This window comes from Coffea arabica, chromosome 10c, assembly GCF_036785885.1.
Source record: "Coffea arabica cultivar ET-39 chromosome 10c, Coffea Arabica ET-39 HiFi, whole genome shotgun sequence".
In the NCBI taxonomy this organism is placed as follows: Eukaryota; Viridiplantae; Streptophyta; class Magnoliopsida; order Gentianales; family Rubiaceae; genus Coffea; species Coffea arabica.
In genome coordinates, this window is record NC_092329.1 from 52,595,628 (window position 1) to 52,609,886 (window position 14,259).

Sequence of the window (14,259 nt, forward strand, 5' to 3'; positions counted from 1 at the left end):
ATACCACACGGAAAAGTTTTCTGGAAAACAAACGCAAATACCAAGATTTTCTGAAAACGAATACCAATTTTTTCAAACACCCAAAAAATCCATGGAAATATGATGAACAAAGAATCATGAAGACGCAAGTAGTACTTCTATTTCTTCTCGCGAGGGGAATGAAAAGTCCTTGGCAATTGGGGACCTCAATATATACGCCCGCTAATGGCAATCCCTTGTCAATGGGTGCCTAATCTTTGTGTTATTTAAACACCAATCTATGAGATAGCAAGATAAACCTATCAAGTTCAATTGAAATCATAGCAGCCATTTCATTGAATTGCTTGGAATTTGTTGGCTGAAAATGTCACCACATTATGAACTTTGCAGGATTTAATTACATAATTCGCAAGCCTAAACTCTCCTCCTCATGTCTAACTCTTCTTTCCCAAGTAAATAGAACATCTTCTATCCTGAGAGAGGGACCACTTGATCTCTTTTGGTTTCCTTCTTTCTATATTTTTTTTCTTTCATTTTTTGTATTTATAATAGCGTCTCTCCTAGAGTTTTTTAGTGAGAGTTTCTTATCATGTAACGATTAGAGATTCCTAACGAGACTTTTCTCTTTTCTTAGGTTTCTTAGTGAGAGTTTCTTCTTTTCTAGGGATTTGTAGTGAGAGTTTTCTTCTCGTCTAGGAATTTCTGGTGAGAGTTTTTGTAGTTTTTCTGTTTCTTGCACAAGATCTAAAATTTTTCAAAATTGATTATCAGATTTGAGATTTCTTCAATCTACCTGGTCGGATATCACTTTAATATTTGGATTTGAATCAGTTCATTAGCAGATATAAAAGGAAGCAAATAATACAGTTGGAAGTATACACAAAGGATTTTGGGGGTATAAGTGTTTTATCTTTTGATATTTTTGAAGTTTTACAATGTAATATTGGATTGGTTTTCTAGATCTGTGCTACGAATTATGTTCAACTATTTTTTTTTTCTTTAGATCTATTTGTATCTATATATGATTGGTGTAATTTCTACCAATAACACAAAGTTATTGCAAATTTAATAAAAATGATGATGTTATATATCTATATGTATATGTATATGCGTGCACGCGCGCACACACATACATATCATACACAAAGATTATTTTAAGCACTAGTTTTTCTGAACCTTTGGCACCAGCAAATTGGGCAGTGGCACTAGACTAAAATCCCATTTCTTTCTCAAATATAAGTAAACACCCTCCCAGATTTGTGTGTGCAAAGATTCATTACCAAATTGAATGACAGATTGTCATCTTTTAATGTCTTTTTTAACTTGAGTATCACTTGAGAAGTTCATCTTACCATACAGTTTATTTCACAAATCGAAAAAATTTTGCTCAATTTACTAACATTCTTAAGGAGAAAAGATTAGTTTTACTTGTGTCCTTTTTGTTGGATTTTTCTTAGTTAAGAATCTTAAGTTAAGATAAACGGTGGATGGTAGTGAACCTTTTTTTTTTTTTTTTTTTTTTGTGGATGGTAGTGTACGTTACATCTTCTAATTGAATTATTTAACAATTAGGTAACAAAAATATTTTTGTTTCTAGAAAATATCATGAAACTACGAACTATAACATTCAAATCCAAGATTGAAATATTCATTGTCACTTTCATTTAGAAATAAATTCATAAGTGATAGAATTCACATAGTAAGTAAATTTTCTTTATTGCTAGTTAAATTTTGAAAAAAGGGGACAGCTAACATAAATTTACCTATTATTTAAGTCATAGTCCTTAAAACGCATCTATTTGGGCTTTGTGGCCTAGTCGTTAAAGTTTTAACTCCCGGATGAAGCCCATTTAGACAACTACTAATTACCAGACCACAAGCTAAAAATCCTAGTGGACTTCAACATGGACCTATCCAAAATTCAATCCAACCAAATAGCTCAGCGAATGGACCCTCCTTTATAGAAGTTTGTTCCAATGGCCGTTGTCATCAATTTATTTTTCTCCTCACCGAATAAACCCTAGCTCTCCCCTCATTTTCCCCTGCTGAAAATCCTCCCTCGGCGGCTCCGCCCTTTTGTTCATGTTCTTTACTCCGGGATAATTGCTTGATTTTATATATAATGTATTATCATTTGATTTTTTGTTGATTAGTATTGTTTTTTTCTCTCAAATTTTCTGTTGCCCAATGATGGAAAATTTGTTAATATTGAGCGGATTGACAGGGTTTAAAATTCAACGGTTGCCTTTGCACTTCACCGGAAAAATTAGCCGCCACCCACCTCCACCTCCACCTGCACCACCAGCTCTTCTCCCGCCACATACATACATACATATATACACACACACACACTGGTGCGTGGCTTGGCTGGTTTTTTTGGCGGTGGTCTGTAAAAGGCTTCTGTTGAATTACCCGTCAAATTCCGTCTATGATTCATTGAAGCTATGAGATCTGAGGGCTTCCAAAATATGTGGTTTGAAATTTTTTGCGTTTTTGGGATATTTATTGCTTTATTTTCTTATTTAGTTGTGGTGGCTTTCAAACCATTTGATTCTTTTTTATTTTGTATATATTGAGATTATTTATTCTTTTCATGTATATCTATTTAATAATTCTTGATTATTGCCCAGTGACGAAAATTTTGTGGAAAAAGAGCAGTTTAATTGGTTGCCATTTGTTGTTAGCCTTTTGTGGTGCCATTGCCTGATTTCCTCAGGGGAGCAAAGTGTAATTAACCCTTTTTCTTTATTCATTCATTTATCCATTCATCCATCCATTGATCCTTATGATCTTCTATCTATCTGTCTATATAGCTGTGATGAGAAATCATATCAGAGATGCCATACAGATGGTACCAAAAGTGCTTGATAAATGTCACTGCTAGTAACCTTAAACTGCAAATGATGGTTTTTGATTAAAGATAGTCCTAAAATAGCTATCAAATCTGAGGGCTTTTGATTTTATATTTTGTTGTTCAGCATCTATTCAGTTGAACTTTTAGGCTTTGGGTCATAGGTTTTGTTCTTGGTATTCATTTATGGGGATTTAACTGAGTTGTTGTTTTGGGATTTTTGCCCAATGATGTTACTCAAGCAATAACAATAGAAAGGTAGCTTTTGATTTTCACAGCAAGCCTCCCCCAGCATCTGCAGCAGCAGCAGCAGTAGTAACAACAACATCAATATTCATCATCATCATCTACTAATAGTAATATTATCTTTGCGATGGGGGATTGGCTTTAATGGGAATCATGAGATTTAGCCGTCTATGTTGCTATGGCTATGAGCCATGAGGGTTTCGGGTGTTAAGCCTTTTCTTTCAATTTTATCTTATGAGCGAGTCTTATATTCATTGGCGTCATATACTATTACGATTAGATATACAACAAAATTTGAGTTTCAAATTCAAGTTCGAATTATGTATTATGCATATAATGATGAAGGTGTATATGCATATAATGATGAAAATGTATGAACTGTTTGTGTGTCTTATGCTATTTGTGATCAATAATGCAGAACACTTTTTTCTGGACCTTGTGATTTAAGTGGGAATGTGGATTTCTGATTTGGCACATTTTCTTCTGTCAATGGATTGCAATGGAGTTAGAAGCCGAAAAGGGGCAAAACATTAAACATGCATAAGTTCGGCTGATCCAGTGGTTGAAAATTAATTACTACAAGATAATGCCAAAAAGGGAAGAAAAATTTATATAGAGCATAAATCGTAATAATAAATCTTTGTAGTATGAACAAAGAACCCCAGAAGAAGCGATCGGCCTCCAGCATTGAACGCAAATGCCACGGCTTGACCGCTGCTAACGGAACGTCAACCGGCCTTGCAAATAATAAAAATAATAATTACTACTTTTTTTTCCCCCTTTTGTTGAGTGAATTTTTCTGCTTGTTTTGATGGTAAAACTGTTGAATAAGGTTGATCAGGAGACTGGAAGTCTGGATGAGGGATGTAACGAGCAAAGGGGTGGTGGAAGAGAAAATTAGCAATGTCAGATTTTTTTTAAAATAATATTCTATTTGTATTATAAATATATTTATTAATTATTTTTTTTTATTTTACATGCATCACATCATAAAAATACTGCAATAATTAATTCAAATAATCTCCTGTTCAAACACTTTTAGTGATTTTGAAGAATTATTGATGAATAAAAATTAAATGATTACACTAAATATTTAGTGATTTTGAAGAATTATTTTTTAGGAATAAAAATTAAATGATTACACTAAATAAATAATCAACGTGGATGGCATAAACCAGTAACTAAATAAATAAATGAGTTCACACCGATGCTGTGTGACAAATCCAGTAACCATTAGCAAAAGGACTAAAGTGATAGAAATGCTTAAAGTTAAGGGGCAGAGTGTGAAAAGCCATAAAATATATGGTGCAAACTCTCACCCTCCACTTCAAGCTTCTGAAGTTCTCTTCCTGCTCTTTGTTGCTGCAAATTCAGTTACCTTTACCGCCACCGGAGCTCTCAAACCTCCAAGCAAAACAAAAAGTAGAAAAGATTAAAGAAAAAGGAAAAAGAAAAGAGAGAGAGAGAGGGGAAAGGCTTAATATGTTGGAAGTACAGAGTCTAAAGAAAGCTTTGGTCCCAAAATCCCTTATCCCTAATCCGTCTCCTGGAAACCTTCAATCTACTCGTCTAGCCCTCCATGTCTGTTTTCTCTTCTTTGTCCGCTAACCCCTTTCCGCATTTTAATTTTTTTTATTAGTGCTAAGAAATTTCAAAGATTTTCTTTATTTAGCTTTTCTTACTTCTGTCAGTAAATTTTACAAACAGTTAATTCACAATTTTCTTTTTGCAGGTGAAGGAGGATGCTTCTCCTCCTTCTTGTTGGGTCTACGTCGCCTCTGGTTGCCGCATTTACAAAGTTCTTGTATGTATCATCCATTGTTGTTTTAATTATTGTAGATAAAGTTTTTTAATCATGATGATGCGGATAACTTAAAGGTCGAAATTTTTCTTGGTTTTTTTTTTTTTTTACTGCTTTTGGTTAGCAAATTGGAAGATTGAAAAGCCAGGTTTTTTGTTGTCCAATGCAGCTAGAATAGAGGGGTTAAATTAGTTTGAAATTTTGATGCTTTAAAACTGTTTGGTTCAATTTTAACATTTTCAGCTACTTTGGTAATAGCTGCATTTTGTAAAGTGCATACTTGCAAGATTGTGCTCTGATATTGATGGATAATCTTAATAATGTGCTCCATCTTACAAGAAATTTGAATATAAAGTGAAAACGTTAAAAGAAATTGAATAAAATGGGTGTGGAAGAAGTCTAATATGTATGTTTAAACTGTTACCAGGAAGGAATTCATTGTCATGTAATTTTATTTGAATTGTTTTATTTTTATTCCTCTGTACTTTTGCACTGTCCTGTGTTTCATTTTCTTTCACCTCTGTAGGTACGGATGGGAGGTTCGTTTGTTTATCAAGGAAAGGAGAGCCTTTTAATCCCTCAAGAAACTCTGGTACATGTGCTATTAGCTCAATTCGCCATGGATCTCCACTATGGGCTCAACTTTAATAAATGTTTTACTGATGAATGAAGGTTTTAGACTCTGCAGTACTTAATTGCTGCCCCCACCGGTCAGAAATCCAGAGTATAGTACTTGCTGAAACTGAAAGTGAGCCTTTTCTCTTGAACATCCCTCCTTTGTCGAGTACAAATTTTGTAGAGATTTGTGTTCTACGACCCTTGATTGATTCAAGTGGTGGGAACTTGGCAATATGGCATGCAAAGTAAATTCTCTGTCAAAAATAGCTTATGCCAGTGGCAGTGGATCTGCCACTTGACAATGGAGATGAAATGAAATGTCTTGTAGTAAAAATCTTTTATATGAGAAATGAAGTAGAAATAGAATAGATGAAAACATGAGAAGGAGTAGCCCTAGTGCCATGGAATCTCCACGCGTCATATGGGGAAATCATTCTATAGTACATCATTGTATTGATGGAGTTTGTGGAATCAATACTATAGTGATCTCTCTGTCATCCTGAAGTTAATGTGTGTAAATTTTGTCACGAACATGTGCAGAATTAGTACTTTATCTTTTCTTGCAAAACCAACTTGTCGTACCTTCTTTTTTCCTTTTCTTGTTTTTAGTTTCCCCCTATTGTATGTAATGTAGACTGTTGACTGTATCCAGGCAGTGGTAGCTTCATATTGGGAAGTGTGGATTCTTATGGTCATCTTATCGTTTCTAAGTTGGATGGGAGTGGTGATGGTACTCTCTCTCTCTCTCTCTGTCTCTCTCTCTCACTACACCTGTTCATGTTTGCTTAATTGGGTGTTGTGTTCGATTAATTAATCTTCTGTGTCAACCTATGGGTCACTTTTTTTTTCTGCATATGATTTTTTGTCATCCTTACCTTAATTCACAAGTCATTTGGCTTATTTGTCAATCATGCTCTTGCTTCCAGTATGTTCTACTTCTAGTTTAACTGTGATCGTAGGAGCATTTGCAGCAGCTTTAAATCCATCTTAGGGCTGTAAGAATGTGCACACGAGGCCTTTGCTCCATCTAACGGACCAGAGTAAAATGGACAAGTTCTACATTATGCTTTCTATCTCTCTTCAAAGGATTTGATAAATGAACCATGGAACCTGTATTTTTGTTTCCTAAGTTGATTAATCAGTAGCTGAACTGAACTCTGATGGCGTCTCTTGCGTGATATTTGGAATCAGATATTAAAGAAACTTGTGAAATTTTTTTGAAGTGCTTTCATGCATTATTCTTCTGGGAGGATGTTTGATTTTGGATTTGAATTTGTGCAAGATGATAATGTTGCTCTGTGTGTTTTCAGATGTCAACAACTTCAGTTTCTCAGTATCTCCCCGCGATTTTGGTGCTGGAGAAAGTGGTTGGGCTGGCCTATGTTTTAACCCTAGTCAATGGTCAATGGTAATCATTTTTCTTCCTGGACCTAGTCTTAAATTTTGTTTTACCATCTTAAGTCTTATTCCTTTTTAACCATGACTTGAAAAAGAGTGAGATAGAGAGATAGTAATTGATTCCTTGAGCTATTTTATTCTTCATTTGATCTTTCTTTTTGCTTTTTTTGGTGCTTCATTTGGTCTTGGTTGGTATGGCATTTTGAATCTATTTTGTTATGCTGTTGATTCTTTTTCAATGAATTTGCTTACTTTCACATAAAATTTTCTTTTAAGAGGTGAATGGATGCTGAATCCTATCCCCCTGAAAAGTCCCAGTAGATGTAGGATTGAAACATGAAGCTAGCTGAAACTCAGTTTAAGCTTCTTTCTTTTAGAGCTTTATTTGTTACTGGCTCCTAAAATGAAACTGATTCCCAAACAGGACTTAATTTTAGTGAACTTGTCAAGTCGAGTTCAAGCGCAGTGCAATGTACCTAAATCATGATAAACATAATCTAAAGCATCAAGCTACTAATGCTCAAAATTGGTATTGACTGGAGAATAGCAAGATCTAGCTTGACTTCAGTGGTAAACTAGCTAGTGGTTAAGATGGTTCCTGAGGTAATGAAGAAATCAAACCAAACTCAGAGAACATAGATAAGATGCATCTCAAATTGCAATAACTTGACTGTTACACAATGATCCATTTTTTGCTTAGTGAGCTTCATTTGGACGTGAACTTGCAGTCTTAAATGTGGCAATTGGATGTGTTTTAGTTCTCTAATATCTGAACGTTTCTTCACTTAATGATATATTAAGTTTAATAATCACCGAAATTGAACAGTTTCATTTGTTCCTTCCCTCCCCTACGCCTGCATCCTATGTGTACTGGTACAGTCATGATACAATAGAGACATTGTTTCCCATATCATAACTCACAGTTATAATACTTCTACCCCGAGGATAAGAATTCACATCTGGATTAAACTGATAACTGCATAAATGGTTTGTTCAACTTGAATCTCCTATTGTTTCAGGCAGCTGTTGCTCGCAGCTTCTGCAAAAGTATTGATATCTATGACCAAGATATTCATCTTCGCACTCTGCGTACGTAAGTTTTCTTATCTTCGCACTCTGCGTACGTAAGTTTTCTTTCTTTAATTTAATAAGTCTGTTTCTTATTCGAAACATTTAGCCTTTGTTTCATCTGCTGTAGATTTTTAACCATCTCAGGATGTTGTCTTTAGTAATTTGACAACTGTATTGACTCATAGAACAATTTCCAAAAGATTAGATTAATTTACCGTTAGATTTTCCGGTACATGATGATGATGATTGTCTTTTTATTCATAAACTATTGAATAGTATTCATGCATGCGTATTACGGTAGATCACCTTCTATTTGTTTATATTTGTAAATAAGGTGGTTTTTTACCAACTCTCTTGATTTAGTTTCATCATGCATAACTTTAGAACCATGATTACTGCACCAAAGATGAAGTCTTAAAATTTTTCAATTTGTTATGCTTAGGGCAGATAGTCGAGATCCTGATGCTTTCAAAAACAATATTAGTGCTTATGAGGCTTCAAATAACTTTTATGAAAGAAAGGGAGTCAACTAGATTTTTTTTCCTATGACTTTTGCCTAATTCATGTTGATTGTGCAAGTCACTGAAATTATCCTGGTAATAACATTGCATTGTAGCAGATTATGGTATCCATCTTCATTGATCTTCATGAATAATTTCTATGGAGGAAGTGAAGGTTCTGTATTAGCCGTTGCAGAAGGTTCCCAGGTCTCCTCTAATTGTTTATAAATGTTGAATATCTTCTGCTGTCATCTATGGAGTTCCTTTTTATCATATTTGATTTTTTGGTGCAGCTTACCGTATGGGACTTGAGGATAAAAGAAAATAGTGGTTGTGTGCATAGAATATGTGGATCTGTTGGTGATATGGTATATGCAGTTTGTAGTTCCCCTACTGGTACTATTGCAGCTGGTGGAGCTGATCGTACTGTTACTGTCTATGATCCCCGCAGGTCGGTTGTTTGATAAAGCACCATCTAATTGGTCACCTCTATGTCATTTGATCTACCTCTTATTCTTGTTCATTGTTGAGTGGTCGTATAGGGCTGAGAAGATATTAATGTGCTTTATAGAATTTTCCTTTAAATTTATTTTTTAGTAGGGGAGGGATGGGGGAATTACAACCCAGGATCTCTAATTCTTGGGGCCTATTATAGAATTCTTCTTTATTAATTGTTAGTGCCAAAAATGATTATCCTCAAGCTTAATTTCTTAGATGCAGAATGATGGTAAGAAAGAACTGAAAATGTGTGAAAAATCAAAGAAAGCTACTGAGAAGAATTTTTAAACTGTTACTATGGTTTTCCTTGTTCTTCCACTGCCTTCTGACTTTATTTGTTCATTTTCTTTAGTTTTTAATCCATCCCATGGTTAATATTCTCTTCTCTCTCTCTTTTTTTATTTCACAAAGGTCCATATGATGGTCTCTTAAATCCCTGATACAGTGGAGCCAAAGAGGCATTGTGAATCTTTCATCCTTATTTGGCTTAAGGGCTTACATTTGGCATCTTGGTTGCAGATGGTGTGCACTATCAAGGTGGCTTAATTGTTCAAAATATGAGGTTAGTTATAATCTTGTATTATCCAAATATAAGTTCTTCTTTTCAGAAAAGGTTTTTGATGAATTGGAAAGATTGGTAACTTCAAATTAGCTTCTTCCTGGTGGAAAAAGGATATCAGTTTGACTTAAACTGGAGAAATAAGCTCCAGAGCAGATGCTTTGTTCCATCTTATCTCTCTTGCCTTTCCATCTCCATTCTATTTTGACTTCGAGTTTCGCCAAGGGTATTGATTTACAATCACTTCTTGGAGAAATATGCTACGTGAGCTTAGCCAAGCTTTAGATTTCTGACAAAGAAGGAATTTTTGGAAACCAGACTAGTTGATTTGACTAGACTTGCATCGAATAAAAGGCAGATTTAAACTAGACAATGCAGGTAAAACAGGCAAAGTCTTGGGACACATGGTATACCATATGTTTAACTGCATCAGTGCAAGAGACCAATTTCTAGCTTTGCTCTTCTTAACCACCCTGCATGCCGAGAAAATGAAATGGTAGACAGCTATATGATTGACAAACCCAATTCCTAGAGCTCCAACGTAGTAAAAACAAGAACATCGGTGAGCTCAATAAGTAGTAATGATACATAAATTGGTTGAAGGTCAATAGAGAAATCCATGTGTAAATACTGTATTTTGCTTTTGTGTTTGTGTATTCTTTATTAGGGTGTGTGTGTGTTTTGGGGGGGGGGGGGGTGTGAGGGTAACAACTGTGGAAGAGGCTGCTAGAACAGAAAATGCTAACATTTTAGTGTGCTGCTTGGAGGAACACTTAATGGGAGAGGTGAGAGAACTATTACAATGGAGTCAAATTGGAAAACAGAGCTTCTTTTAGTGAAAACTCCTGCCAGAAAGCCGCGATGCACTATTCTCTTTTTTCCTTTCATTTCATGGTCATGATTTACTTTTGTCACTCATTTTTAGATAACACTGAATTTGTACTATTGATATTGCAGATAACTGGGCTAGCCTTCTCCTCTCTTAGTTCTGATTACATTTATGTGCAAGGAGTTGATTATGAGGTGCTGCTTCTTAAACTTTGATCCATATTTTGAAAGGAAATTGTGTTGATAATTGTGATGTAAGTCTTGTATTCTGTTGGCTTTGTGTCTTTCATTTCCTTGATCGATTCATTAAGTTTTGCTGATATTAGCATGATGCTCAAATGTATTTTCTCAGTCTCAAATGCGTGGGAAAGAGAATATATGTTACTATACATTTTCCAGTATGCTTATCTTCAATTGAAAACTTTGTTGTAGTGCACAAATGAGCTGAGTCTTTAAACTGGTAGGTATAGTTTCTGTCCACGTAAAAAGCACAGAGTTTCTAGAATTGCTATTTTCGTATTTAGATTTTTGTGATACTATAGGTTTAACTGCAAGTCTTAAGCCAAGGATCCAGAGGGTGAAACCAATGCTGCATCTAGTTTTTGGAACTGCAAGAGCTGATGTGTAACCATGATTTGCCTCAGCAGTGCATCATGTTCCAGTTAGATATATGGTGTCTTGCTTTGGTTTTTATTCTTTTCTATGGGCTTATGATTTAGATGTTACAGCTACTTTTTTCACTGCCCAACAAAATCTGTTATGTGAATTGGATCTCTCTCTCTCTCTCTCTAGGTGTGTGTTTTGTCCAGCCATGCTTATGTCAGCAAGTGTGAATGATGTTTTCCTAGAAGCTGGATTTGTAGAAGCTTAATAGCTTTCTGATAGTTTTCTGTATCAATTTAAGCTTTCTGATAGTTTTCTATGTCAGTATATGAATGATCATTGATACCTAACGCGAATTTGTGGATAATCATATATTTGCAGGTTCTTTGTGGAAATTGGTATGAAAGTGAGAAGGCATTTTCATTTAGAGGAGATTCAAACTGGCTAGGATTTAGTAAGGTATGATACAAGTCGGTATGGATTAATTTTTTGAAAGCTATGGTAATCATCAAAATATGGAGTCATATACTTTATCTCAGTTTCAGTAGAAATTGATTCGCAATGATGTATCTGATTTGTCAATGAACAATAAGTAAGAGCAGGATTGTGGTAAAGCAGAATTGTGGTAAAGCTCTTCTACAAGAATGACTTGGATTTGGATAATTGTAGAAACTGAGAATATATGGGGCATTTGAGGTTTAGTAGTTTGCCTGTCCTTCTAGCTTTCATATGGTCTGACTTTCACAATATTCGAATTTAGAGATTGATCATAAAAATTTGGAAAAGCAGCATTTTTGGCAGAAGGTGTAAGTAGCAAACTCTTTTGCTAGTTTAAGAAGCATTGGTTATTACTAATGGTTATTGGTTACTTGTTCCTTCAATTTCAATGCATGTTATACTTCTCTTCAGTACTATGCTGGATTTGCCTGTCCGCCTTAAAGTTTTTTACCATCTTCTTTGTTGCATACTTTAGGTAATTGCTAATCTGATACCCAACTTTGATGTTGAGGTAAAGTAGTAATGCCATCTTGGAAGTTGGTCCTCATTCATTTTTTTGTTTTCCTTTTTCTTTTATTCTTTTTTTGCCAGTGTCCTAGCAGGGATATTGTTGGGGGATGGTGTGATTCAGGTAATGTTTTTGTTGCTGACATTGGGCTTGAAAAAAGGTATTAACAAATGCAGAAGTCTTCAAAGGCAGAAGTCTTCACTGGAATACCCAAGCACTTCTCCCAGCCATTTTCCGATCTTCTAACTCCATTTGACTGCTTTAGTCAAATGGGAAGCTTGAATGTGATTTGCATAAAGACATAGATGCACCAGGCAAAGGTGTCCAAGAGGCCTAGCCATTTATTTTGTCTGTGATGAGCCGTTTTACTAGGAAAGCGAGAGGAATCATTTTCCGGAAGGGCTTTGACATCTTGGTGAGGGTTCTTGGGAGATGGAACCGTAGCTTAGCATATGAGGGTGTGAGTTTTGTACTGAAATTCTTCTTCAAACTGCAGTAACATTGAATGAACCTCGTAGCTAAAGCCTCTCCTCAAAAGAGTGGGTGAGCTGCTATATATTGTTGCTAACATTACATCTTAATCCTGTATGAAAGTACTGCTGTTATAGGTGTGAACTTTTCCAGCACTTCTTTGATGTCATGCTCCTATGTCAATTCCTTATGAAGGAATAAGTTAAACAGGTTTTTGTTTCAGACTTTTCTTGGGTGTTAAATATAGCCATTTCGTGCTTCAGTCTAGGAGTTGATCACTTCTGCAAATGCAGAAAACAGCACTGCAGGTCCAACCTCTTTAAACAAATGTGTAACAACTTTCTTTTTCCTTTATTGTGAAATGCACGTTTCCAATTATGTAAGTGTTTTTCTAAAACAATTCATAGCTTTAAAATATAAATTAGGCCTATTTCTTATCTTTTATTATTATTTTGTTTATAAATTGGGCCTAGAACATTAGAAAAATGAGGTGACTAATGAAAGTATTTGGATAGCAAATTATTTACATAAATTTATCTGTTTACATCATAAATATATTTTTTAACTATTTTTTTATCGCACGTACGTCACATCATAAAAGTATTACAGTATTCTTTTCAATAAGCTATTCCGAATAACCTCCTATCCAAACACTCTTTCATCTAACTAACAGAGCAAATCAAAACAGGAAGTGATTAAGTTCTGTTTGAACAGAGCAACTCTTAATTAACTCCACTACTTGGTGATTGTGGTTACTTGATGATGTAGTACATGATGCAATTATCAAAGTCAAGGTCAAAATATCCCACTACAAAGTAGAGGCGAATCTAGAAAACTGGATAGAATCATGCTACCATCTCACATGTGTCCGCCTCTGCAGCAGCAGGTTTTCTGGCTTTGTGGGGCTTTGTCTGGGGTCAACTGATGCCTGGAGACCTTATAATAGGGTCCATACTCCCTACTCCATACTTGTTTACTTGGTCTATGGTTTTCTATGGTTCCATCTTCCATGCCAATGGCCACGTACCAAACTTGCTACAGAAGATGATAAACTTTTGTTGAAAAAGAAACTAATCTTAGGGCCAATAATTAATCCTTATCAAGACAACAACTTTGAATCTTTGATTATCACACTTTTATTCAACTCCCGAAGAAGTCTTTTTCATTGAGTAACTCCCAAGAAAGAAAAGTTCTTCTTGGAGAATAAAGAGATGGATAATGCATATGCTCTCTGCCACACGCTCTCACGTAAAATGTTTGTGGCAACAAAAATTTGACAGTGACAACATATATAGAATGAAATAATTTAGCTTTAGCCAACTTTGCAGGTTGCCTTTATCCCAACAAACTTAGGCCTGGTTTGGATTGCGATTTTTCGAGAAAAAATTACATCGTTTTCCGTGATCACATTTTTCTATTATCATTTTTCTCACGTACATCAAATCGTTACAGTAATTTTTTCATGAAAAATACAATCCAAACACAACCTAAGATCAAATTAGTTGTTTGATTATGCCCTTTAATTTACACTATGATTATACTCCTTCATGTTTGCTAAAATTGCAAAGGTTGATATTCTAGTTTTTACTCAACATTGCCATAGTGTCTTCTTGTAAGGTTTAATTGTAAAAGAGATAGATATCTCCTTTGGGGTTGATCAAAGTAAAAAGCCTTAACAAATAACAAGTATTATTTACTGATGTCTGTGGCAGTTTTAGAGACCTTCTTGTTCCAAAATTACAGTAACCTCCTAGAAAACTTTTGTCAAATGCAAAAACTCTAGCTAGATGCACTAAAAACCAAGGAAATATCAAGAAAATCAAAATGTAT

General features: G+C 35.0%; 1 protein-coding gene across 3 annotated transcripts; it reads left to right on the top strand.

The window, feature by feature from the left end:
• The first annotated feature begins 1,950 nt into the window (after positions 1 to 1,950).
• Positions 1,951 to 12,584, top strand: LOC113713484 (uncharacterized). Of its 3 annotated transcripts, none has more exons than XM_027237212.2 (13): positions 1,951 to 4,657; positions 4,809 to 4,880; positions 5,404 to 5,469; positions 5,550 to 5,625; positions 6,148 to 6,225; positions 6,806 to 6,903; positions 7,913 to 7,986; positions 8,581 to 8,671; positions 8,758 to 8,915; positions 9,482 to 9,524; positions 10,479 to 10,544; positions 11,334 to 11,411; positions 12,042 to 12,584. In XM_027237212.2, the coding sequence occupies exons 1-13, from the start codon at positions 4,379 to 4,381 to the stop codon at positions 12,123 to 12,125; spliced, it is 1,263 nt and encodes a 420-aa protein (XP_027093013.2). In that variant the 5' UTR covers positions 1,951 to 4,378; the 3' UTR covers positions 12,126 to 12,584. The 3 variants fall into 3 exon arrangements, 2 of the variants coding, with proteins under 2 accessions (XP_027093013.2, XP_027093014.2); XM_027237213.2 differs by having other exon boundaries at positions 8,584 to 8,671; XR_003453548.2 differs by having other exon boundaries at positions 1,952 to 4,657; positions 10,479 to 10,603; positions 12,042 to 12,153.
• The last annotated feature ends 1,675 nt before the right edge of the window (positions 12,585 to 14,259 follow it).